Here is a 27128-nt window from a genome sequence, read left to right on the forward strand (position 1 = left end):
GATCCTGCACTCCTCTGTTGTAGGCGTCTCCCCAAGGTAAAAATTCAGGCTCTCAGTCAAGTGAAAATATAATATCCACTTTTTATAAAATGCAATATAAAACCATAGGGTACAACAATCCCCACTATGTAATAAAATGTTGCAATGCGTTTCTCAGCTCACACGCTGTTTCATCAGGCTTATAGACCCTAATTTAGAGCTCCCAATTAAAGGGACATAATACTCATATGCTAAATCACTTGAAACTGATGCAGTATAACTGTAAAAAGCTGACAGGAAAATATCACCTGAGCATCACTATGTAAAAAAGGAAGATATTTCTTCAGCTCAGCAGAGTAAGTTCTGTGTAAAAAGTTATTCTTCATCTGCTGCTTAACTGCAGGGAAAAGAAATGAAGAAATGAACTGCAGTCAATCAGCAGTGCTGAAGTCATGAACTCTTTTACTGTGATCTCATGAGATTTCGCATTTCACTCCTGTTGTGAAAAAATACCTTTTAAACTTGACAGCAACTCCAGCTTCCTCCGGTCGTCGCAAGCCATTTTTGATGTCAGAAATTATGGATAGGTCATCCTCCAATCACGGCTTCCCCCCCGCGGGAATCCGTGTCTGATTCAACGCTGTGATTGGAGGAAGCCGGATTCCTCATTTTAGACCCAGGAAGAGGCTTTTCGACGGGTGGAGGAAGCTGGATCGGCTGTCAAGATTAAAAGGTAAGTATTTTTTTCACAACAGGAGTGAAATGTAAATTTTGATGAATTAAAGTGCTCCTGTTTTTAATCACATTTTTAAAAACCGGGCACTTTAGCATCAAAATTTCCATTCACTTTAATTCTCATGCGATTTCATAGTAAACTTCCTTGAAGGGACACTGAACCCAAATTTTTTCTTTTGTCATTCAGATAGAGCATGCAATTTTAAACAACTTTCTAATTTACTCCTTTTATCAATTTTTCTTAGTTCTCTTGCTTTCTTTATTTGAAAAAGAAGGCATCTAAGCTATTTTTTTGGTTCAGACCATGGAAAGCACTTGTTTATTGGTAGGTGAATTTACCCACCAATCAGCAAGAACAACACAGTGTGTTCACCAAAAATGGTCCGGCATCTAAACTTACATTCTTGCACTTCAAATAAAGAAACCAAGAGAATGAAAATAATTTGATAATAGGAGTAAATTAGAAAGTTGCTTAAAATTGCATGCTCTATCTGAATCACGATTGAAAAAAATTTGTGTTCAGTGTCCCTTTAAACTGTATAGGGAAATAACATGAGTGTGCACAAAGCTCACTCCCTTGCTTGTCCCGGGACAGATATACTGATTTGCTGCTTAAAGTCCTTTTGCAATAGGGTTTTGTATACTTAGCACATTTTGAGGTAAAATATCTTTCTTTTTTACGTTCAGGTGATATTTTCTAGTCAGCTTTTTACAGCTATGCTGCATCATATTCAAGTGTTTCAACATTTGTGTATCATGGCCCTTTAATTGCAGGGTGGTGCTGTCAAAATGCAAATGAATGAGAACATGGGTTTCTGGAATGTTGCAACTCAAGATCATGGGTTGTGATTTAAAGGAACAGTAAACCTTAAAAATAATGTTATATAATTCTGCACATAGTGCAGAATTATATAACATATTAGCCAAACATTTATAAAACATAATATACCCTATTAATTTTTTTTAAAAAACGCTGTTTTACAGACCCGCTCTCTGTACTCTGCTGAGCGGGTCTGTTATATTTACTCAGCGCATCGGGCCAGCTGTATAGTCACAGCCCGGACCCACCGCGCCATAGCACTAAGTGCAGCTCGCTCCTGCTGTCTGACAGAGCAGGAGCGAGCTGCACTTAGTCTTATGGCGCGGTTGGGCCAGGCTGTGACTATACAGCCTGCAGAATTATATAACATTTTTAAAGTTTACTGACACTTTAAGAATCCAGTTACATTGTAATTTAATAAAGCACACCTGGTAATATGCTCAATTCAAAGAGAATTATGTAAACGGATCACAGCCAAACCAAAGCATTTATATTCTAAACACTATTTTACACATCAGAAAATGTAAATTTAAAAAAAACAACAAAAAAGTGCTCTTGGTTTTGAAATTTGATTCATGATGTAGCAGCAAATGCAGTCCATAACTCCACCTTAACCCAGTTTCATGAATTCATTTAACTTTGTCCTACAGGAAAGCAGTGCAATGGTTTCACTGGGCTGGAATAACAATGCCTGTACTACAAGACTGGAAATGGGCGGAGGAATGCTGGCAAGGACTTGCTTGTGTTACAGCATAACAAAGTTTAATTTAGAATTAGTAGTGCACTTGGAATTTATACTGTCCTAGGCACACAAAAAATTGCCACCCCATTTTATATAATTTTCTTAAAACATTAGAGATTAGCTCCATCCTACCCAACACAGTAGTAAATGACTCCTCCTCCCTACACACAACAGCAACTAACTCCTTCCTGCCTAAATGGATTCATTCCTTCCCAGGCTCTAACAGCAGTGATTATCTTCTTCCTATCTAACTAGGGTTGCCACCTCGGCCATGTGTTCCTGGGCACTTATGAGTTACACATGCTTGAGGGTATGCAGGGAGGAGCATGCATAGTGCTGTTTATGGTCACTATTCGTGTGCTGTTTAGGTGCGCAGTGTATGTTGCCCTCTGCACAGGCTGCAGCATGCGTAACTCATAAGTGTCCAGGAAAACATAGCTGAGGTGGTAACCCTGTATCTCGCACAGAAGTAAATAACTCCTTTCTACACACAACAGCAATTGGCTACTTCCTGCCCAGATACATGTGAAAGTGCATGAGCTACCTTTTTACTGACTAAGCACATAATGAAGAAAACATTTCTTTACTTATGGAGGGGTTCAGTCAGCACCGTTTTAAAGATGTGTGTGGGCAGGGATTATTGGCATCCTGCATTTGCTGAAACAGACCTGTTGAGCTCTGGGTCCTTACTTAGAAGTGTCAAAGTCGTGTATTTTTTAACTTTTTAAACGTTTATTATTATTATTGTAATTTTCTCTTGTTAAGTGTGTTCAGTCCACGGGTCATCCATTACTTATGGGATATATTCTCCTTCCCAACAGGAAGTTGCAAGAGGATCACCCAAGCAGAGCTGCTATATAGCTCCTCCCCTCAAATGTCATATCCAGTCATTCTCTTGCAACCCTCAACAAAGAAGGAGGTCGCGAGAGGAGCTGGAGTTTTTACTTAACTATTCTTCAATCAAAAGTTTGTTATTTTAAATGGCACCGGAGTGTGCTGTTTTTCTATCTCAGGCAGTATTTGGAAGAAGAAACTGCCTGCGTTTTTTTTTTTCTATGATCTTAGCAGGCGTAACTAAGATCCAGTGGCTGTTCTCGACATTCTGAGGAGTGGGGTAACTTCAGAAACTGGGAATAGCATGCGGGGTCCTCCGTAAATGAGGTATGTGCAGTACATTATTTTCTGGGAATGGAATTGACTAAGAAAATACTGCTGTTACCGCCGTATGATGTAAGTACAGCCTTAAATGCAGTAGTGGCAACTGGTATCAGGCTGATAAATGTATGCGCAGTCAAGTTATTTTCTAGGGACTAGAATTTGACTGAGAAAATACTGTTAAAACTAAAATAATACTTAAGCCTTATCTGCAGTGGTAGCGACTGGTAGCAGGCTTAGTGATAACTTTGCATGACATTGGAAAATGTTATTTTTTAATAAAACGTTTACTGGCATGTTATTCGTTTTTGTGAGGTACTTTGGTGATAAATCACTTTGGGCATGATTTTTTTCCACATGGCTGACATATATTTTCTGCATGGAAACCGTTATATCAGGGCTCCCACTGTTGTGATAGGAGTGGGAGGGACCTTGTTTTAGCGCCTTGTTGCACAGTTATAATTCTAGCACAGTCTTCCTGCTTCTTCCTCCTTGATCCAGGACGTCTCTAGAGAGCTCAGAGGTCTGCAAAATTCATTTTTGAGGGAGGTAATCAGTCACAGCAGATCTGTGACAGTGTGCTTGACTGTGATTAAAAGCGTTAAATCTTAATTGATATCCGTTTTATCCGTTTTGGGTATTGAGGGGTTAATCATCCTTTTGCTAATGGGTGCAATCCTCTGCTAATATTACACTTTTTGTTAAGAATTGTTTAATTATATCTGTATTTTTGAAGCGCTGCAGCGTTTTTTATATTGCTTGTAAACTTATTGAAAGTGATTTCCAAGCTTGCTAGTTTCATTGCTAAGTCTGTTTAAACATGTCTGATTCAGAGGAAACTGTTTGTTCATCATGTTCAAAAGCCAATGTGGAGCCCAATAGAACGATGTGTACCAATTGTATTGATATTGCTTTGAATAAAAGTCAATCTGTACCGATAGAGAAACTATCACCAGACAACGAGGGGGAAGTTATGCTGCCTAACTCTCCTCACGTGTCAGTACCTGCGTCTCCCGCTCGGGAGATGCGTAGGATTGAGACGCCAAGTACATCTAGGCCCTTACAAATCACTTTACATGATATGGCTAATGTTATGAAAGAAGTATTATATAATATGCCCGAATTAAGGGGCAAGCGCGATAGCTCTGGGTTAAGGACAGAGCGCGCTGATGACACGAGAGCCATGTCTGATACTGCGTCACAATTTGCAGAACATGAGGACGGTGAGCTTCATTCTGTCGGTGACGGTTCTGATCCGGGGAGAACGGATTCAGAAATTTCAAATTTTAAATTTAAGCTTGAGAACCTCCGTGTGTTACTAGAGGAGGTATTAGCGGCTCTGAATGATTGCGACACGGTGGCAATCCCAGAGAAATTGTGTAGGTTGGATAGATACTATGCGGTACTGGTGTGTACTGACGTCTTTCCTATACCAAAAAGACTTACAGAAATTATTAGTAAGGTGTGGGATAGGCCCGGTGTACCTTTTTCCCCTCCCCCGATATTCAGAAAAATGTTTCCTATAGACGCCACCACACGAGACTTATGGCAGACGGTCCCTAAGGTAATCTGTACCGATAGAGAAACTATCACCAGACAACGAGGGGGAAGTTATGCTGCCTAACTCTCCTCACGTGTCAGTACCTGCGTCTCCCGCTCGGGAGATGCGTAGGATTGAGACGCCAAGTACATCTAGGCCCTTACAAATCACTTTACATGATATGGCTAATGTTATGAAAGAAGTATTATATAATATGCCCGAATTAAGGGGCAAGCGCGATAGCTCTGGGTTAAGGACAGAGCGCGCTGATGACACGAGAGCCATGTCTGATACTGCGTCACAATTTGCAGAACATGAGGACGGTGAGCTTCATTCTGTCGGTGACGGTTCTGATCCGGGGAGAACGGATTCAGAAATTTCAAATTTTAAATTTAAGCTTGAGAACCTCCGTGTGTTACTAGAGGAGGTATTAGCGGCTCTGAATGATTGCGACACGGTGGCAATCCCAGAGAAATTGTGTAGGTTGGATAGATACTATGCGGTACCGGTGTGTACTGACGTCTTTCCTATACCAAAAAGACTTACAGAAATTATTAGTAAGGTGTGGGATAGGCCCGGTGTACCTTTTTCCCCTCCCCCGATATTCAGAAAAATGTTTCCTATAGACGCCACCACACGAGACTTATGGCAGACGGTCCCTAAGGTGGAGGGAGCAGTTTCTACTTTAGCCAAGCGTACCACTATCCCGGTGGAGGATAGCTGTGCTTTCTCAGATCCAATGGACAAAAAATTAGAGGGTTATCTTAAGCAAGCTAATGCGTTTGTTTCAGATGCCGTAGTACATCTAACCAAACTTACGGCTAAAAATTCCGGATTCACCATACAGGCGCGCAGAGCGCTCTGGCTTAAATCCTGGTCAGCGGATGTAACTTCCAAGTCTAAGCTACTTAACATTCCTTTCAAAGGGCAGACCTTATTCGGGCCCGGCTTGAAGGAAATTATTGCTGACATTACGGGAGGTAAGGGCCACACCCTTCCTCAGGACAGGGCCAAACCAAAGGCCAAACAGTCTAATTTTCGTGCCTTTCGTAACTTCAAGGCAGGAGCAGCATCAACTTCCTCCGCTCCAAAACAGGAAGGAACTACTGCTCATTACAGACAGGGTTGGAAAGGCAACCAGTCATGGAACAAGGGCAAGCAGGCCAGAAAGCCTACTTCCGCCCCTAAGACAGCATGAAGACAGGGCCCCCTATCCGGAGACGGATGTAGTGGGGGGCAGACTTTCTCTCTTCGCCCAGGCTTGGGCAAGAGATGTGCAGGATCCCTGGACGTTGAAGATTATATCTCAGGGATACCTTCTGGATTTCAAAACCTCTCCTCCACAAGGGAGGTTTCATCTTTCGAGGTTATCAACAAACCTAGTAAAGAGAGAGGCATTTCTACAATGTGTATAAGACCTCTTAATCATGGGAGTGATCCACTCAGTTCCGCGATCGGAACAGGGACAAGGATTTTACTCAAATCTATTTGTGGTTCCCAAAAAAGAGGGAACCTTCAGACCAATCTTGGACTTAAAGATCTTAAACAAATTCCTAAGGGTACCATCGTTCAAGATGGAAACCATTCGAACCATCCTACCCATGATCCAAGAGGGTCAATATATGACCACAGTGGACTTAAAGGATGCTTACCTTCACATACCGATTCACAAAGATCATTATCGGTACCTAAGGTTTGCCTTTCTAGACAGTCATTACCAGTTTGTGGCTCTTCCCTTCGGGTTAGCCACGGCCCCGAGAATTTTTACGAAGGTTCTGGGCTCACTTCTGGCGGTACTAAGACCACGAGGCATAGCGGTGGCTCCGTACCTAGACGACATTCTGATACAAGCGTCAAGTTTTCAGAATGCAAAGTCTCATACAGAGATAGTTCTTGCATTTCTGAGGTCGCATGGGTGGAAAGTGAACGTTGAAAAGAGTTCTCTGTTACCACTCACAAGGGTTCCTTTTCTAGGGACTCTTATAGATTCTGTAGAGATGAAGATTTACCTGACAGAGTCCAGGTTATCAAAGATTCTCAATGCTTGCCGTGTCCTTCATTCCATTCCAAGCCCATCAGTAGCTCAGTGCATGGAGGTAATCGGCTTAATGGTCGCGGCAATGGACATAGTGCCATTTGAGCGCCTGCATCTCAGACCGCTGCAACTATGCATGCTCAGTCAATGGAACGGGGATTACTCAGATCTGTCCCCTTTGCTAAATCTGGACCAGGAGACCAGGGATTCTCTTCTCTGGTGGTTGTCACCGGTTCATCTGTCCAAAGGAATGACCTTTCGCAGACCAGATTGGACGATTGTAACAACGGATGCCAGCCTTCTAGGCTGGGGAGCAGTCTGGAATTCCCTGAAGGCTCAGGGTTCGTGGACTCAGGAGGAGAAACTCCTTCCAATAAACATTCTAGAATTAAGAGCAATATTCAATGCTCTTCTAGCTTGGCCTCAGTTAGCAAGACTGAGGTTCATCAGATTTCAGTCGGACAATATCACGACTGTGGCTTACATCAATCATCAAGGGGGAACCAGGAGTTCCCTAGCGATGTTGGAAGTCTCGAAGATAATTCGCTGGGCAGAGTCTCACTCTTGCCACCTGTCAGCGATTTACATCCCAGGCGTAGAGAACTGGGAAGCGGATTTCCTAAGTCGCCAGACTTTTCATCCAGGAGAGTGGGAACTTCACCCGGAGGTATTTGCTCAACTGATTCGTCGTTGGGGCAAACCGGATCTGGATCTCATGGCATCTCGCCAGAACGCGAAGCTTCCTTTTTACGGATCCAGGTCCAGGGACCCGGGAGCGGTGCTGGTAGATGCATTAGCAGCCCCTTGGGTTTTCAACATAGCTTATGTGTTTCCACCATTTCCGTTGCTACCTCGACTGATTGCCAGGATCAAACAGGAGAGGGCATCAGTAATTCTGATAGTGCCTGCGTGGCCACGCAGGACCTGGTATGCAGACCTAGTGGACATGTCGTCCTGTCCACCATGGTCTCTTCCTCTGAGGCAGGACCTTCTAATTCAGGGTCCTTTCAACCATCCAAACCTAATTTCTCTGAGGCTGACTGCCTGGAAATCGAACGCTTGATTCTATCTAAGCGGGGGTTTTCGGATTCGGTTATTGATACATTAATACAGGCTCGGAAACCTGTGACCAGAAAAATTTACCATAAGATATGGCGTAAATATTTATATTGGTGCGAATCCAAGAGTTACTCATGGAGTAAGGTTAGGATTCCTAGGATATTGTCCTTTCTACAAGAGGGTTTAGAAAAAGGTTTGTTCGCTAAAGGGACAGATTTCAGCTCTGTCTATTCTTTTACACAAACGTCTGGCAGAGAATCCAGACGTCCAGGCCTTTTGTCAGGCTTTGGCTAGAATTAAGCCTGTGTTTAAAGCTGTTGCTCCTCCGTGGAGCTTAAACTTGGTTCTTAAAGTTCTTCAGGGTGTTCCGTTTGAACCCCTTCATTCCATTGATATTAAGCTTTTATCTTGGAAAGTTTTGTTTTTGATGGCTATTTCCTCGGCTCGAAGAGTCTCTGAGTTATCTGCCTTACATTGTGATTCTCCTTATCTGATCTTTCATTCAGACAAGGTAGTACTGTGTACTAAACCTGGGTTTTTACCTAAGGTTGTTTCTAACAGGAATATCAATCAAGAGATTGTTGTTCCATTATTATGTCCTAATCCTTCTTCAAAGAAGGAACGTCTTTTGCATAATCTAGACGTGGTCCGTGCTCTGAAGTTCTACTTACAGGCAACTAAAGATTTTAGACAAACTTCTTCTCTGTTTGTCGTTTACTCTGGACAGAGGAGAGGTCAAAAGGCTTCGGCTACCTCCCTCTCTTTTTGGCTTCGTAGCATAATACGTTTAGCCTATGAGACTGCTGGACAGCAGCCTCCTGAAAGAATTACAGCTCATTCCACTAGAGCTGTGGCTTCCACCTGGGCCTTTAAGAATGAGGCCTCTGTTGAACAGATTTGCAAGGCTGCAACTTGGTCTTCACTTCATACTTTTTCCAAATTTTACAAATTTGACACTTTCGCTTCTTCGGAGGCTGGTTTTGGGAGAAAGGTTCTACAGGCAGTGGTTCTTTCTGTTTAATGTTCCTGCCTTGTCCCTCCCTTCATCTGTGTACTTAGCTTTGGTATGGGTATCCCATAAGTAATGGATGACCCGTGGACTGAACACACTTAACAAGAGAAAACATAATTTATGCTTACCTGATAAATTTATTTCTCTTGTAGTGTGTTCAGTCCACGGCCCGCCCTGTCTTTTTAAGGCAGGTTCTAAATTTTAAAATTATAACTCCAGTCACCACTGCACCTTATAGTTTCTCCTTTCTCGTCTTGTTTCGGTCGAATGACTGGATATGACATGTGAGGGGAAGAGCTATATAGCAGCTCTGCTTGGGTGATCCTCTTGCAACTTCCTGTTGGTAAGGAGAATATATCCCATAAGTAATGGATGACCCGTGGACTGAACACACTACAAGAGAAATAAATTTATCAGGTAAGCATAAATTATGTTTTTTTTTTAATGACGCAGAGATGGCGAATAAAAATAAATTTGTGAACAGTATGGGTAGCAAGGTAATCCGAATATTAGTAAAATAAAAATCTTTTTAAATCTTAAAAAGAAAACAAATTACTTCAGTACGCTTATTTACTGACTTTGTTATTTATTTACATGATTGTGAATTCAAAATGTTTGCTATAAAGTTCTGAATGAAAGATGCATTACTTCTCTTTCAAGGTTCTACCTTTTATTCTAATATTGCTTTGTGCATGATTCTTCATGATTCTTCATGATTCTTGACTTTACCGATGATTAGAAGTTATTTGATAACTAAGGGTCGACAGATAAATATAAAGTGGTTACAGTGCTAAAATAAAATAAATGAAAAATTACAAGTGTGGGCAACTATAAGGACAATAACTTATTTATTTCCTTGTTTGTAAAAAGAAACATGCAGCAGAGTGTTTGTATAAATGTTTGCGTCTTTTCCTTTAGATATGAAATGGTTTGTCTTATCATTTACTTAGCTTCTTGCCGTCTGACATGGGTTTTCAATCATTCCTTTATTTTGCTTGAATTTCATCTTGCCACTTGTGTATGTATGTATTGTAATTCCCCTTTTTGTTTGATTTTTTTGGTTCATATTACATAACATGTATCATGTGTAGTAGACCATGTTGGTTATGTTGGTTGGCTTTTAGGTACACCCATTATTTCTGTTTAGAAACAGTATAATACAACACCACAAAAAATAGAATAATACACACGGTTAGGATTCAAATTAAAACTGTACTAGTAGTTTTTTTTTAAGGAGCGAACAAAACTATAGATACTGATTAGTTTGCATTTATATCCTTAATACAACCAAAGGTCCATGTCTATTATTTTTTTTTTTTGTTGTTGACTGTTTTTCTTTCACCTCTATTTTTTTTTCTTCTCATATTTTGCTGTCTACTCCTTTTTTTCTTCTTTTTTTTTAGTCTTGGTGACCGCATTGCTTTTTATTTTCTCCTTTATTTCTTCCTATTTTATATTTCTCTCTTCTAATTCTCTTGCTTACATCCCAACATGTTTTATTGAAACAACCTTCTATTTTGCCCTCTCCCTCACTGCAGGTTGTGTCTCTGCTGTCCAAGGTATATGCTTGGCAAAACAATTTTGTAGCAACCACTGTAGAGGATTTTGTAGAAGAGACAGGCTCGGAAACTTAGTCATAGCTAAATGCCAAGATCCCTTTAACATTTGCCTCTTTATTGCAAATCCTTGTTTGCCTGTTGTGCTATTTTTTAAACGTCCATAATATATTACTGATTTCTATACAAATACATTACATAAGTTATTTTAAATTGAATCGCTCATTTTTTATTTTTTATTTTTTAAAATGAGTATTTGTAATACTTTAAAACCTACCTCAAATTAGGCAAAATAGTACCAAAACAATCATTTCCAAAACGCCCCTAGAAATGGGTGGGCTTTTTTCACAGAGGATCAAAGTGAATGCCGACTGACACGCTCGCAGAGGAACTGGTTGCCTATAGCAACGGTTACACCAGCTCTCCTAGTGTGTCAGTTTAGGAAGTCTGTTGTACCTGAATCCATTCTCTCCACTGATTTAACAATAAAAATGACAAAATCTAAACCCTCATATATAATATAATGGTTTTCAAGTATATATTATACAAGCATAATAGATAATAATATTTTAGTATTTTTGATCCCTCAAGTAATGTTAGATTTTTATATATCCAATACGATGTCAGCTATGGAGCAGTAAAGGCTGTAAAAGAACGTTCCAAAAAAAAAAAGTATGTCAGTGAATGGTGGTTATAAAATAGAAACCAAATCCAACTGGCAAGATCAAAAAACAAATTGGTAATACAAACTTTGAATCCGTGAAGCTCCTTTTATGGCTGAGTGTTATGAGCTCTGCAGGACGCTTCAAAGGTTGCTAAAGCAACCATTGCCAATCGTCTCTCCCATGAAAGCGCAGAGATTGACCGGATTGGGTTTTGATTGACATATTAAAGCCTGAACTTCTTTGCAGAAGCTGAGAGGAGCAACATGACGTCTGTAATATACATGCTCCGACTTCCATGTCAGTCGTACGACTCAGAGATTCATTGTACAGGAATTGCTAAATTTTATGGGCAGTGAAAGGGATATAATTTAAAATTGTAAGTTACATATCTTTAAAACAGTTTAAACATTTTAGTGCTAGATTACAAGTGGAGTGCTAATATATTGCTCATTTGTGGGCGCGCAATAAATAGGCCATTACAAGTGGCTGTTCATTGCTACCACGAGCTTGCGGTAGCAAATAGCACTTATAAAATTAACCGGGGGATCAGATCTCTGGCTAATTTTATAAATGTGCTCCAAATGCCCCCCCAAAATACAGTGGTGTGTATTTTATTAAAAAATAAAAATGGTAGACCAATCAGGAGTGGGATATATACATAGCTGCTATTCACTTGCTGTGTCCTGCTCTGGGGCAGCACAGAAATATTTATTTTACTTTTTTGAAGTCACCAATGAGTATTCATGTATAACTATAAATAAGCCTGTTGCTCTTTTACTTGTTGGAGGATTAGTCATATTTCCTAAGGTTTTAGAGGGATCCGAGTAAAGAAGAAAAATTAAGGTGATGACAACAGAAGATTTGCTCATAAAATACTCCTGATTTTTATTTCAAACCCCTTTTTAAAAACCACAATCTGTTTATATTCAAATTCTCTCCAAGCTATTATTTTGATGTTTTTACTTTACATTTTACCATTCATCGAAAACATTTTTTACACATAGCTTTACACTATACTTTCATTTTTTCTTGTTTGGTTCCCTTTTCCTGTAAATTAATAGAGTAGCAAGTTTCTTTAAAGTAATGGGTACCGCCATGTTGAAACCAAGACTTTTTTTCCCCCTAATATTTTTTGCTGGGGATAATTAGGGGTAGATATAAAATGGGCAATAAAGTGTCCAAACACTAAACTGTGCAACATTCATTGAGTGAGGGAAATATCTTATTCAGTTTCTTTAGCATTGTCATATTGCAAATGGCCATTGTTATTTGCACAGTTCAGTTTGGTCACTTTATTGACTTTTTTATTTGTTTGTAATTAAACTCCGCAAAAGAGATTAGGTAAGAGGGACCTAGGTTTAAAAATGGCCGCATTCATTCATAAAATCAAAAAATGTTACCCTTATTTTATCAATATTTAAACATCTAACAATTAAAAAAAATACATCAGCATATTATCCTAATGCTAATCTTTACTTTGAATACATCATTATATAAAGCATTTATTTTCTGTTTAATGTCCCTTTTAATGAGAACATATATTAGTCACACACATATTATACCCAATTGAGTACACATATAAAGCACACTGTATTAAATTATAAGTACCCATATGAAGCCCACTGTATTACATCATAAGTACCCATATAAAGCACACTGTATTAACTCATAAATACACATATGAAGCACACTGTATTAAATCATAAGTACCCATATGAAGTGCACTGTATTAAATCATAAGTACCCATATGAAGTGCACTGTATTAAATCATAAGTACCCATATGAAGCACACTGTATTAAATCATAAGTACACAAATGAAGGACACTGTATTAAACCATAAGTACCCATATAAAGCACACTGTATTAAATCATAAGTACCCATATAAAGAACACTGCATTAAATCATAAGTACCCACCCATATGAAGCACACTGTATTAAATCATAAGTACTCATATGAAACACACTGTATTAAATCATAAGTACCCAAATGAAGCACACTTTATTAAATCATAAGTACTCATATAAAGCACACTGTATTAAATCATAAGTACCCTTATAAAGCACACTGTATTAAACCATAAGTACCCATATGAAGCGCACTGTATTAAATCATAAGTACCCATATGAAGTACACTGTATTAAATCATAAGTACCCATATAAAGCATACTGTATTAAATCATAAGTACACAAATGAAGCACACTATTAAATCAGAAGTACACAAATGAAGCACACTGTATTAAATCATAAGTACCCATATAAAGAACACTGTATTAAACCATAAGTACCCATATAAAGCACACTGTATTAAATCATAAGTACCCATATCAAGCACACTTTATTAAATCATAAGTACCCATATCAAGCACACTGTATTAAATCATAAGTACCCATATGAAGCACACTGTATTAAATCATAAGTACCCATATGATGCACAATGTATTAAATCATAAGTACACATATAAAGCACACTGTATTAAATCATAAGTACCCATATGAAGCACACTGTATTAAATCATAAGTACACACATAAAGCACACTGTATTAAACCATAAGTACCCATATAAAGCATACTGTATTAAACCATAAGTACCCATATAAAGCACACTGTATTAAATCATAAATACCCATATAAAGAGCACTGTATTTAAATCATAAGTACCCATATAAAGCACACTGTATTAAACCATAAGTACCCATATAAAGCACACTGTATTAAACCATAAGTACCCATATGAAGCACACTGTATTAAATCATAAGTACCCATATGAAGCACACTATATTAAATCAAGAAGCAAGACTTTTTTTAAGCCAACTATTCAGCATTGGAATGACACAGATAAAGCTTTAATTTCTTGTCACTCAGCAAAAATTCCCTTGTCAGACAACTTGGGCTAAGTTAAATTAATTTAGTTAATGGAAAAGTCCATCAGCTTTCTCTGAAGCCAACTCTGCTGCATGCTTTCATAAGTTCCATTTAGGCTGCACGTTTTCTGTTTCAATACAAACTGTATATATTTTTTTCCACACCCATCCTTGCTTTTTATTTTTATTTTTGTTTCCCTTTTCTTGGTTGGATGCCTGTGTGTGTTTAATCCAAAACCCTGTCCAGTCCTGGAGTTTGAACTACGGAAAGCCAAGGAGACCATTCAATCGCTCAGGGTCAACCTGACTCTGACAGCAGGTGGCGTACATATAACTTTTCATTCTATTTTTTTCCATGTTGACCAGTGTTGACTTAGCTTATATGGTTTTAGTTTTCAGAACAAGTCATTTTACTTTATTTTTTTTCCAGAAAATGAGGGCCCGTTGCAGGAACGAAAAAATTATAAATCAAGTTCTGAAATTCAGGTATGTGTTTAAAGAAAATTGCAAAGTAGTTAAAAGACTTTGCAATTAAATTTAAATTTTTTGTTTTTTATTTTTACAAGGACAGCAAATCTTAAATAATACTACAACTCATTAAAATAATTTCAGTAATATAATGAGTGTTTACTTTGCTTATTTTCTCAGGCATGAGGTGCAGCCAGTTAATTACAATGTACCTCCCACCTTATAAACATATTTTATATTGTGCTGCCATTATAATCACACAACCGTTGCCTATTTGAGAGTGATTGTGGGTGTGCACTATAGTGAGAGTCTATGGCACAGGCAATACAGCAAATGATTGATCATAAACAAGCACAAACGAGAATGCTTAAGATGGCTAAAAAAACTAATTAAACACTGTTTGCTTTTGTGTAAAAATTCTGCTTTCCCTACACTCCCTATGAGGCCAAAAGCAAATTCTGAAACCTGCAAATCAAACAGCGGGTTTATTCAGTTTGTAGAATTTGGAAAACCTAGGTTACAGTATTTTGCTTTTTGGCCAGCACATTTTTTTACGCAACAGTAAGAGTTACTTTTAATACTTAACCAAATAGGCTAGACTGGAGGGTTTTGATTTCTGTAGTTTTAGAATTCTACACATTGATTGCTTGCTCAACGCAGCAGCTCATTTATATCTGTAGCGGATTGACCACAGCAATGGATGTAAAATAAACATATGTAAGGCTTTTCAAGGGGTGTGTCTTTTTACTACAAAACTATGCAAAAGGTATTATCATAATGTTTTTTAGATATTTGTTTTGTATACAGACCCTTTGCAATGCAGTGCTTAACCCCTTTGTGGCGATATAATTGTGTTACAATGTTCAGATGTAAACACTATTAGTAAAAATGAAATCATGCCAATGCGACTGTGTGATTTCAAGGCCGGGATCTGATCACAGAGTACTGCTTACACTGCTAGGCATGGCCCCACAGGCCGATCCTTGCCAACGTCAAAGGGGGGAGCTGCAGGACACCGTATATAGTAGGACGTTCTATGCCATACTAATGGCGTTTAAGCCCAGTGCTGTTAGGACGGCATGGAACATCTTAACGGCGTGAATGGGTTAATCAATGGTGTATGGTATGCATGTAAACTAGCAAGGTCTTGATTTCATTTTAATTTTTTGTTATCCTGTTCAAAATCGTCATAAAACGGTCAGATTTTGCTGTGTCTCAAGGGAGTGGGTGTGCTTTCTCACATGAAAATGCCATGGTAGAATAGGAGTAGCTTATATTATGTAGCCTTCCAGTGTGGATTATTTTATTTCATATATATTCGTTACCATAAGAAGTGTATAATTTTATTTTTTACTGCACATGCACATATGAGAGAAAAGGTTTTGTGCGAACAGTTAAATAATCTCCAACACTGTTCTAGCCCTTTTATGTTTAACACGTGCATTTCAGCAGGAAAGTACCTCAGCATGTACATTATACTGTCAGTACCATTGTTATTTGTCTCTTCCTTCCGGCTGCTTGTATATTAGGGTGAGAATCCATTACTCACTCATCTGACACTAAGACACTGTAAGACAATTTTTTTTTGGCTTATTTGCTGTAGAGGCAGATACTGTACATCCAATGCCTTTTTTCTAATACACCGCATTCAGCACTTATGCCTCCATTTATTAACATGCAGGCCGACAATTATCCCAGGCAGAGAACCAGTCCACCTACACTACCATACCTCCCAACATGTCAAAATTCAAAAGAGGGGACAGCGCACCAACCCCCATCCCCCCCACTGCAAAAGTGTGATATGTGGTGGGCAGGAGCACGGATGGGGTTAAAAAAAATAAGACCAAAGTAATATAAATAAAATTCTAAATAAAGTCATATATTTTAATACTCTTAGGCAACAAATCAAACACAAGCTCAAACTACTGGTATAGCTATGTGAGCTCTGTATTTAAATAGCCTTTGCAGAGACAGTGCTAAATATTTTTATCTTAATTGGACATTTAATAATAGATTCTTTAAAACTGCTGTTTATGTTTTCCCCATAAATATTCTAGTTTCTGGCCTATAAAGTCAGCAGAAATGCACAGTAACACAAGCTACACATATACATGTACACACACTCAAATACACAGAAACACACCACATAGCATACACTTACATGTGCAGATACACACACACAGACACACACGCGCGCGCGCACTAGATAGCATACACTTTTATAAATGCAGATACAAACACACACACACTACATAGCATACACTTATACATACAGATACACACACACACACACACACACACACACACTACATAGCATACACTTATACATACAGATACACACACACACTACATAGCATACACTTATACATACAGATACACACACACACACACACACACACTACATAGCTTACACTTGTACATGCAAATACATCCACACTACACAGCATACACTTATACATGCAGATACACACACACACACAGCATAGCTTACACTTATACATGCAGGTACACACACTTATACATGCAGATACACACTTACACACACACAAACACACACACACACTACATAGCTTACACTTATACATGCAGCTACACACACTTATACATGCAGCTACACACACACGCACACACTACACTGCATACACTTATACATGCAGATATATACACACACTATATAGCATACACCTTATACATGCATGTACACACACACACTTATACATGCAGATACACACACACACAACATAGCTTACACTTATACATGCAGGTACACACACTGCATACACTTATACATGCAGAAACACACACACTACATAGCTTACACTTATACATGCAGATACACACACTACATAGCATACACTTATACATGCAGGTACACACACTTATACATACAGATAGATACACACACACACACACACACTACATAGTTTACACTTATACATGCAGATACACACACACACACACTACACTGCATACACTTATACATGCAGATACACACTACATAGCTTACACTTATACATGCAGATACACACACACACACTACACTGCATACACTTTATACATGCAGATACACACACACTACATAGCCTACACTTATACATGCAGATACACACACACTATACAGCATACACTTATACATGCAGATACACACACACACTACATAGGTTACACTTATACATGCAGATACACACACTACATAGCTTACACTTATACATGTAGATACACGCACACACTACATAGCTTACACTTGTACATGCAGATACACACACATTACATAGGTTACACTTATACATGCAAATACACACACACACACACTTCATAGCTTACACTTATATATGCAGATACACACACTACATAGCATACACTTATACATGCAAATATACACACACACACACTACCTAGCTTACACTTATACATGCAGATACACACACACACTACATAGCTTACACTTATACATGCAGATACACACACTACATAGCATACACTTATACATGCAAATACACACACACTACCTAGCTTACACTTATACATGCAGATACACACACACACTACATAGCTTACACTTATACATGCAAATACACACACTACACAGCATACACCTATACATGCAGATACACACACACTACATAGCTTACACTTATACATGCAGATACACACACGCAGATACACACACACTACATAGCTTACACTTATACATGCAGATACACACACACACACACACACACTACACTGCATACACTTATACATGCAGATACACACACACTACATAGCCTACACTTATACATGCAGATACACACACTACATAGCTTACACTTATACATGTAGATACACGCACACACTACATAGCTTACACTTGTACATGCAGATACACACACATTACATAGGTTACACTTATACATGCAAATACACACACACACACACACACTTCATAGCTTACACTTATATATGCAGATACACACACTACATAGCATACACTTATACATGCAAATATACACACACTACCTAGCTTACACTTATACATGCAGATACACACACACACACTACATAGCTTACACTTATACATGCAAATACACACACTACACAGCATACACCTATACATGCAGATACACACACAGTACATAGCTTACACTTATACATGTAGATACACACACACACACACTACATAGCTTACACTTATACATGCAGACACACACACACACTACACTGCATAGATTTATACATGCAGATACACACACACTACATAGCATACACTTATACATGCAAATATACACACACACACACTACCTAGCTTACACTTATACATGCAGATACACACACACACTACATAGCTTACACTTATACATGCAGATACACACACTACATAGCATACACTTATACATGCAAATATACACACACACACTACCTAGCTTACACTTATACATGCAGATACACACACACACTACATAGCTTACACTTATACATGCAAATACACACACTACACAGCATACACCTATACATGCAGATACACACACACTACATAGCTTACACTTGTACATGCAGATACACACACATTACATAGGTTACACTTATACATGCAAATACACACACACACACACACACACACACACTTCATAGCTTACACTTATATATGCAGATACACACACTACATAGCATATACTTATACATGCAAATATACACACACACACACTACCTAGCTTACACTTATACATGCAGATACACACACACACACTACATAGCTTACACTTATACATGCAAATACACACACTACACAGCATACACCTATACATGCAGATACACACACAGTACATAGCTTACACTTATACATGTAGATACACACATACACTACATAGCTTACACTTATACATGCAGATACACACACACACACACACACACTACACTGCATTGATTTATACATGCAGATACACACACACTACATAGCATACACTTATACATGCAAATATACACACACACACACTACCTAGCTTACACTTATACATGCAGATACACACACTTCATAGCATACACTTATACATGCAAATATACACACACACACTACCTAGCTTACACTTATACATGCAGATACACACACACACTACATAGCTTACACTTATACATGCAAATACACACACTACACAGCATACACCTATACATGCAGATACACACACACTACATAGCTTACACTTATACATGCAGATACACACACACACACTACACTGCATACACTTATACATGCAGATACACACACACTACATAGCCTACACTTATACATGCAGATACACACACACTACACAGCATACACTTATACATGCAGATACACACACACACTACATAGGTTACACTTATACATGCAGATACACACACACACTACATAGCTTACACTTATACATGCAAATACACACACTACACAGCATACACCTATACATGCAGATGCACACACAGTACATAGCTTACACTTATACATGTAGATACACACACACACTACATAGCTTACACTTATACATGCAGATACACACAGACACACACTACACTGCATAGATTTATACATGCAGATACACACACACTACATAGCTTACACTTATACATGCAGATACACACACACACACACACTGCAAAGATTTATACATGCAGGTACACACACACTACATAGCTTACACTTATACATGCAGGTATACGCACACACTACATAGCTTACACTTATACATGCAGATACACACACATTACATAGCTTACACTTATACATGCAAATATACACACACACACACTTCATAGCTTACACTTATATATGCAGATACACACACTACATAGCATACACTTATACATGCAAATATACACACACAACCACTACATAGCTTACACTTATACATGCAGATACACACACACACACTACATAGCTTACACATATATGCAGATTCACACACTACATAGCATACAGTTATACATGCAGATACACACACACACATACACTACATAGCTTACACTTATACATGCAGATACACGCACACACTACATAGCTTACACTTATACATGCAGCTACACACACATTACATAGCTTACACTTATACATGCAAATACACACACACACACACACACTTCATAGCTTACACTTAAATATGCAGATACACACACTACATAGCATACACTTATACATGCAAATATACACACACACACTACATAGCTTACACTTATACATGCAGATACACACACACTCTACATAGCTTACACTTATACAGGGAGTGCAGAATTATTAGGCAAGTTGTATTTTTGAGGATTAATTTTATTATTGAACAACAACCATGTTCTCAATGAACCCAAAAAAACTCATTAATATCAAAGCTGAATAGTTTTGGAAGTAGTTTTTAGTTTGTTTTTAGTTATAGCTATTTTAGGGGGATATCTGTGTGTGCAGGTGACTATTACTGTGCATAATTATTAGGCAACTTAACAAAAAACAAATATATACCCATTTCAATTATTTATTTTTACCAGTGAAACCAATATAACATCTCAACATTCACAAATATACATTTCTGACATTCAAAAACAAAACAAAAACAAATCAGTGACCAATATAGCCACCTTTCTTTGCAAGGACACTCAAAAGCCTGCCATCCATGGATTCTGTCAGTGTTTTGATCTGTTCACCATCAACATTGCGTGCAGCAGCAACCACAGCCTCCCAGACACTGTTCAGAGAGGTGTACTGTTTTCCCTCCTTGTAAATCTCACATTTGATGATGGACCACAGGTTCTCAATGGGGTTCAGATCAGGTGAACAAGGAGGCCATGTCATTAGATTTTCTTCTTTTATACCCTTTCTTGCCAGCCACGCTGTGGAGTACTTGGACGCGTGTGATGGAGCATTGTCCTGCATGAAAATCATGTTTTTCTTGAAGGATGCAGACTTCTTCCTGTACCACTGCTTGAAGAAGGTGTCTTCCAGAAACTGGCAGTAGGACTGGGAGTTGAGCATGACTCCATCCTCAACCCGAAAAGGCCCCACAAGCTCATCTTTGATGATACCAGCCCAAACCAGTACTCCACCTCCACCTTGCTGGCGTCTGAGTCGGACTGGAGCTCTCTGCCCTTTACCAATCCAGCCACGGGCCCATCCATCCGGCCCATCAAGACTCACTCTCATTTCATCAGTCCATAAAACCTTAGAAAAATCAGTCTTGAGATATTTCTTGGCCCAGTCTTGACGTTTCAGCTTGTGTGTTTTGTTCTGTGGTGGTCGTTTTCAGCCTTTCTTACCTTGGCCATGTCTCTGAGTATTGCACACATTGTGCCTTTGGGCACTCCAGTGATGTTGCAGCTCTGAAATATGGCCAAACTGGTGGCAAGTGGCATCTTGGCAGCTGCACGCTTAACTTTTCTCAGTTCATGGGCAGTTATTTTGCGCCTTGGTTTTTCCACACGCTTCTTGCGACCCTGTTGACTATTTTGAATGAAACGCTTGATTGTTCGATGATCACGCTTCAGAAGCTTTGCAATTTTAAGAGTGCTGCATCCCTCTGCAAGATATCTCATTATTTTTTACTTTTCTGAGCCTGTCAAGTCCTTCTTTTGACCCATTTTGCCAAAGGAAAGGAAGTTGCCTAATAATTATGCACACCTGATATAGGGTGTTGATGTCATTAGACCACACCCCTTCTCATTACAGAGATGCACATCACCTAATATGCTTAATTGGTAGTAGGCTTTCGAGAATATACAGCTTGGAGTAAGACAACATGCATAAAGAGGATGATGTGGTCAAAATACTCATTTGCCTAATAATTCTGCACACAGTGTACATGCAAATACACACACTACATAGCATACACTTATACATGCAGATACACACACACTACATAGCTTACACTTATACATGCATATTCACACACACACACACACACTACATAGCTAACACTTATACATGCAGATACGCACACACTACATAGCTTACACTTATACATGCAGATACACACACATTACATAGCTTACACTTATACATGCAGATACACACACATTACATAGCTTACACTTATACATGCAAATATACACACACTACATAGCTTACACTTATATATGCAGATACACACACTACATAGCATACACTTATACATGCAGATACACACACACACTACATAGCATACACTTATACATGCAGATACACACACACTCTACATAGCTTACACTTATACATGCAAATACACACACTACACAGCATACACTTATACATACAGATACACACACACTGCATAGCTTACACTTATGCATGCATATACACACACACACACACACACACTACATAGCTTACACTTATATATGCAAATACACACACTTATACATACAGATATATATACACACACACACACTACATCATATATGGGTATCTGCAATTCATTGTATGGGGTCCTAGGGTTGGCAAGCACATTAGCTGGCAGTTTGAGGCTGCCACTGTTCGTTACCCTGGTGTTAGCACTGCTCATCGTATAAATCTGAAGGCATGCTAGTATTATCACCAGGGGTTAGAGGTCATCACTACCAGAGGTTAGAGGTCACCATTACCTGAGGTCAGAGGGTATACAGCCTTCTTACTCCTGCTTAACCCACACACCATTCCTTTTCCACAGGGAATCTAACATGTATATAACCCTGGGAGAGAAAAAACAGCTGCTTCTGAGTATGGGCCCAATAGAATTAAAAAAAAAAAGAAAATGCATGGGGCAATGCGGGACAGATGGCAAGCACCCCGGGACAGACCCCTAAAATCGGGACTGTCCCGCGAAAATCAGGACAGTTGGGGGGTTTTCACTACAGGGGAGCAAGATGACGGTCGCTGCTAAAATTTAAGACTGCACAAGCAGCCTCACTCCCTGCTATTGCGCAACCAATTTGCTTTTTTTGCAGGGCTTGTCAATCATCATGGAAAATTAAGTTTGGGATATTTTAAGTCTAACACCTCCAAGGCCATTAATATTGTTGTTAAATTCACTCGCTACAACTTGTTCTATTAGCTCATTTTTTTTCAGGGTGACAGTGCTGTTTTAGATTATCCTTAACCTGTTCTGTTTTCATCATTATGTATGACGGAACTGTGTCTCTTCTTTCCTCTTATTCGCGTGACTTGCAATATCTGTTGTAATGGGCACCTTTTTTTTGCATTTTTAATAATGATTGTCATTTCATTGTAGGAGCCTATAAAACCGCTTGAAAAAAGAGCACTAAACTTCCTTGTGAACGAGTATTTATTAAAAAATAACAACAAGCTCACGTCAATAACCTTTTCAGATGAAAACGATGACCAGGTAAGTAATGTGTATTGTGGCACGCCTTGGTTTTGAGTTAGATGGTTTGAAACTATTAAGTCTGCTAGTTCATAATCTTGTTGGTTAGTGGTAATATGGAGCTTAGGATAACAATACAGAATTTCCTGTTTCTCCAACATAGGTGTGTCCGGTCCACGGCGTCATCCTTACTTGTGGGATATTCTCTTCCCCAACAGGAAATGGCAAAGAGCCCAGCAAAGCTGGTCACATGATCCCTCCTAGGCTCCGCCTTCCCCAGTCATTCTCTTTGCCGTTGCACAGGCAACATCTCCACGGAGATGGCTCAGAGTTTTTTGGTGTTTAAATGTAGTTTTTATTCTTCAATCAAGAGTTTGTTATTTTAAAATAGTGCTGGTATGTACTATTTACTCTGAAACAGAAAAGAGATGAAGATTTCTGTTTGTAAGAGGAAAATGATTTTAGCAACCGTTACTAAAATCGATGGCTGTTTCCACACAGGACTGTTGAGAGGAATTAACTTCAGTTGGGGGAAACAGTGAGCAGACTTTGGCTGCTTGAGGTATGACACATTTCTAACAAGACTTGGTAATGCTGGAAGCTGTCATTTTCCCTATGGGATCCGGTAAGCCATTTTCTTAATTTTCAATATAAGAATACAAGGGCTTCACAAGGGCTTTAAAGACTGGTAGACATTTTTCTGGGCCAAAACGATTACTATATGGTTTATAACTTAGGAGAGTTATTTTAATCTTGGCAACTTGTTAAAAAAACGGACAGGCACTGTATTGGACACCTTTTCACTGGGGGCCTTTTCTAGTCATAGGCAGAGCCTCATTTTCGCGCCACTAATGCGCAGTTGTTTTTGAGAAGCAAGGCATGCAGATGCATGTGTGAGGAGCTCAGATCCACTGAAAAAGCTTATTGAAGGCGTCATTTGGTATCGTATTCCCCTCTGGGCTTGGTTGGGTCTCAGCAAAGCAGATACCAGGGACTGTATAGGGGTTAAATGTAAAAACGGCTCCGGTTCCGTTATTTTAAGAGATAAAGCTTTCTTCTGTTATGTGTGATCAGTCCACGGGTCATCATTACTTCTGGGATATTATCTCCTCCCCTACAGGAAGTGCAAGAGGATTCACCCAGCAGAGCTGCATATAGCTCCTCCCCTCTACGTCACTCCCAGTCATTCTCTTGCACCCAGCAACTAGATAGGATGTGTGAGAGGACTATGGTGATTATACTTAGTTTTTATAACTTCAATCAAAAGTTTGTTATTTTACAATAGCACCGGAGCGTGTTATTGCCTCTCTGGCAGAGTTTGAAGAAGAATCTACCAGAGTTTTTACTATGATTTTAACCGGAGTAGTTAAGATCATATTGCTGTTTCTCGGCCATCTGAGGGAGGTAAAAGCTTCAGATCAGGGGACAGCGGGCAGATGAATCTGCATTGAGGTATGTAGCAGTTTTTATTTTCTGAATGGAATTGATGAGAAAATCCTGCCATACCGTTATAATGACATGTATGTATACTCTACACTTCAGTATTCTGGGGATGGTATTTCACCGGAATTACTCTGTTAAAAGTACATTAAACCTTTTAATAGGTATTTATTATGTTAAACGTTTTTGCTGGAATGTAGAATCGTTTGCATTTTCTGAGGTACTGAGTGAATAAATATTTGGGCATTATTTTTCCACTTGGCAGTTGCTTGTTTTAATTGTGACAGTTTCGTTTCTCTCTCACTGCTGTGTGTGAGGGGGAGGGGCCGTTTTTGGCGCTCTTTGCTACGCATCAAAAAATTCCAGTCAGTTACTCTTGTATTTCCTGCATGATCCGGTTCATCTCTAACAGAACTCAGGGGTCTTCAAACTTCTTTGGAGGGAGGTAGATTCTCTCAGCAGAGCTGTGAGACTTATATATTGACTGTGATTAAAAACGTTGCTCTGTAATTATTGTTACTTTACTAATGGGAACAAACCTTTGCTAAAAGTTGTGTTGTTTTTAAGGATTGACGCTATAACTGTTTTTCAGTTCATTATTTCAACTGTCATTTAATCGTTTAGTGCTCTTTGAGGCACAGTACGTTTTTGTTAAATAAGATTGTAACCAAGTTGCAAGTTTATTGCTAGTGTGTTAAACATGTCTGATTCAGAGGAAGATATCTGTGTCATTTGTTCCAATGCCAAGGTGGAGCCCAATAGAAATTTATGTACTAACTGTATTGATGCTACTTTAAATAAAAGCCAATCTGTACAAATTGAACAAATTTCACCAAACAGCGAGGGGAGAGTTATGCCGACTAACTCGCCTCACGTGTCAGTACCTGCATCTCCCGCCCGGGAGGTGCGTGATATTATGGCGCCTAGTACATCTGGGCGGCCATTACAGATAACATTACAAGATATGGCTACTGTTATGACTGAAGTTTTGGCTAAATTACCAGAACTAAGAGGCAAGCGTGATCACTCTGGGGTGAGAACAGAGTGCGCTGATAATACTAGGGCCATGTCTGATACTGCGTCACAGCTTGCAGAACATGAGGACGGAGAGCTTCATTCTGTGGGTGATGGTTCTGATCCAAACAGATTGGATTCAGATATTTCAAATTTTAAATTTAAATTGGAGAACCTCCGTGTATTACTAGGGGAGGTTTTAGCGGCTCTTAATGATTGTAACACTGTTGCAATACCAGAAAAATTGTGTAGGTTGGATAAATACTTTGCGGTACCGGCGAGTACTGACGTTTTTCCTATACCTAAGAGACTAACTGAAATTGTTACTAAGGAGTGGGATAGACCCGGTGTGCCGTTCTCACCCCCTCCAATATTTAGAAAGATGTTTCCAATAGACGCCACCACACGGGACTTATGGCAAACGGTCCCTAAGGTGGAGGGAGCAGTTTCTACTTTAGCTAAGCGTACCACTATCCCGGTGGAGGATAGCTGTGCTTTTTCAGATCCAATGGATAAAAAATTAGAGGGTTACCTTAAGAAAATGTTTGTTCAACAAGGTTTTATATTGCAACCCCTTGCATGCATCGCGCCGATTACGGCTGCGGCAGCATTTTGGATTGAGTCTCTGGATGAGAACCTTAGTTCAGCTACGCTGGACGACATTACGGACAGGCTTAGAGTCCTTAAACTAGCTAATTCATTCATTTCGGAGGCCGTAGTACATTTAACCAAACTTACGGCTAAGAACTCAGGATTCGCCATTCAGGCACGTA

General features: G+C 39.1%; 1 protein-coding gene across 8 annotated transcripts in view; it reads left to right on the forward strand.

Moving 5' to 3' along the window:
- The window catches only part of RELCH (RAB11 binding and LisH domain, coiled-coil and HEAT repeat containing), a 388739-nt gene that overhangs the window by 120432 nt on the left and 241179 nt on the right, over positions 1-27128 (forward strand). For 6 of the 8 annotated variants that reach the window (XM_053714624.1, XM_053714625.1, XM_053714627.1 and 3 more), the window contains exons 3-5: positions 14415-14486; positions 14598-14653; positions 23809-23922. In XM_053714624.1, coding sequence (XP_053570599.1) covers positions 14415-14486; positions 14598-14653; positions 23809-23922 — 242 coding nt within the window. The remainder of the gene's footprint in view (positions 1-14414; positions 14487-14597; positions 14654-23808; positions 23923-27128) is intronic. The other 2 variants (XM_053714629.1, XM_053714630.1) reach the window with 1 other exon arrangement.

This window comes from Bombina bombina, chromosome 5 (assembly GCF_027579735.1).
Source record: "Bombina bombina isolate aBomBom1 chromosome 5, aBomBom1.pri, whole genome shotgun sequence".
Classification (NCBI taxonomy): domain Eukaryota; kingdom Metazoa; phylum Chordata; class Amphibia; order Anura; family Bombinatoridae; genus Bombina; species Bombina bombina.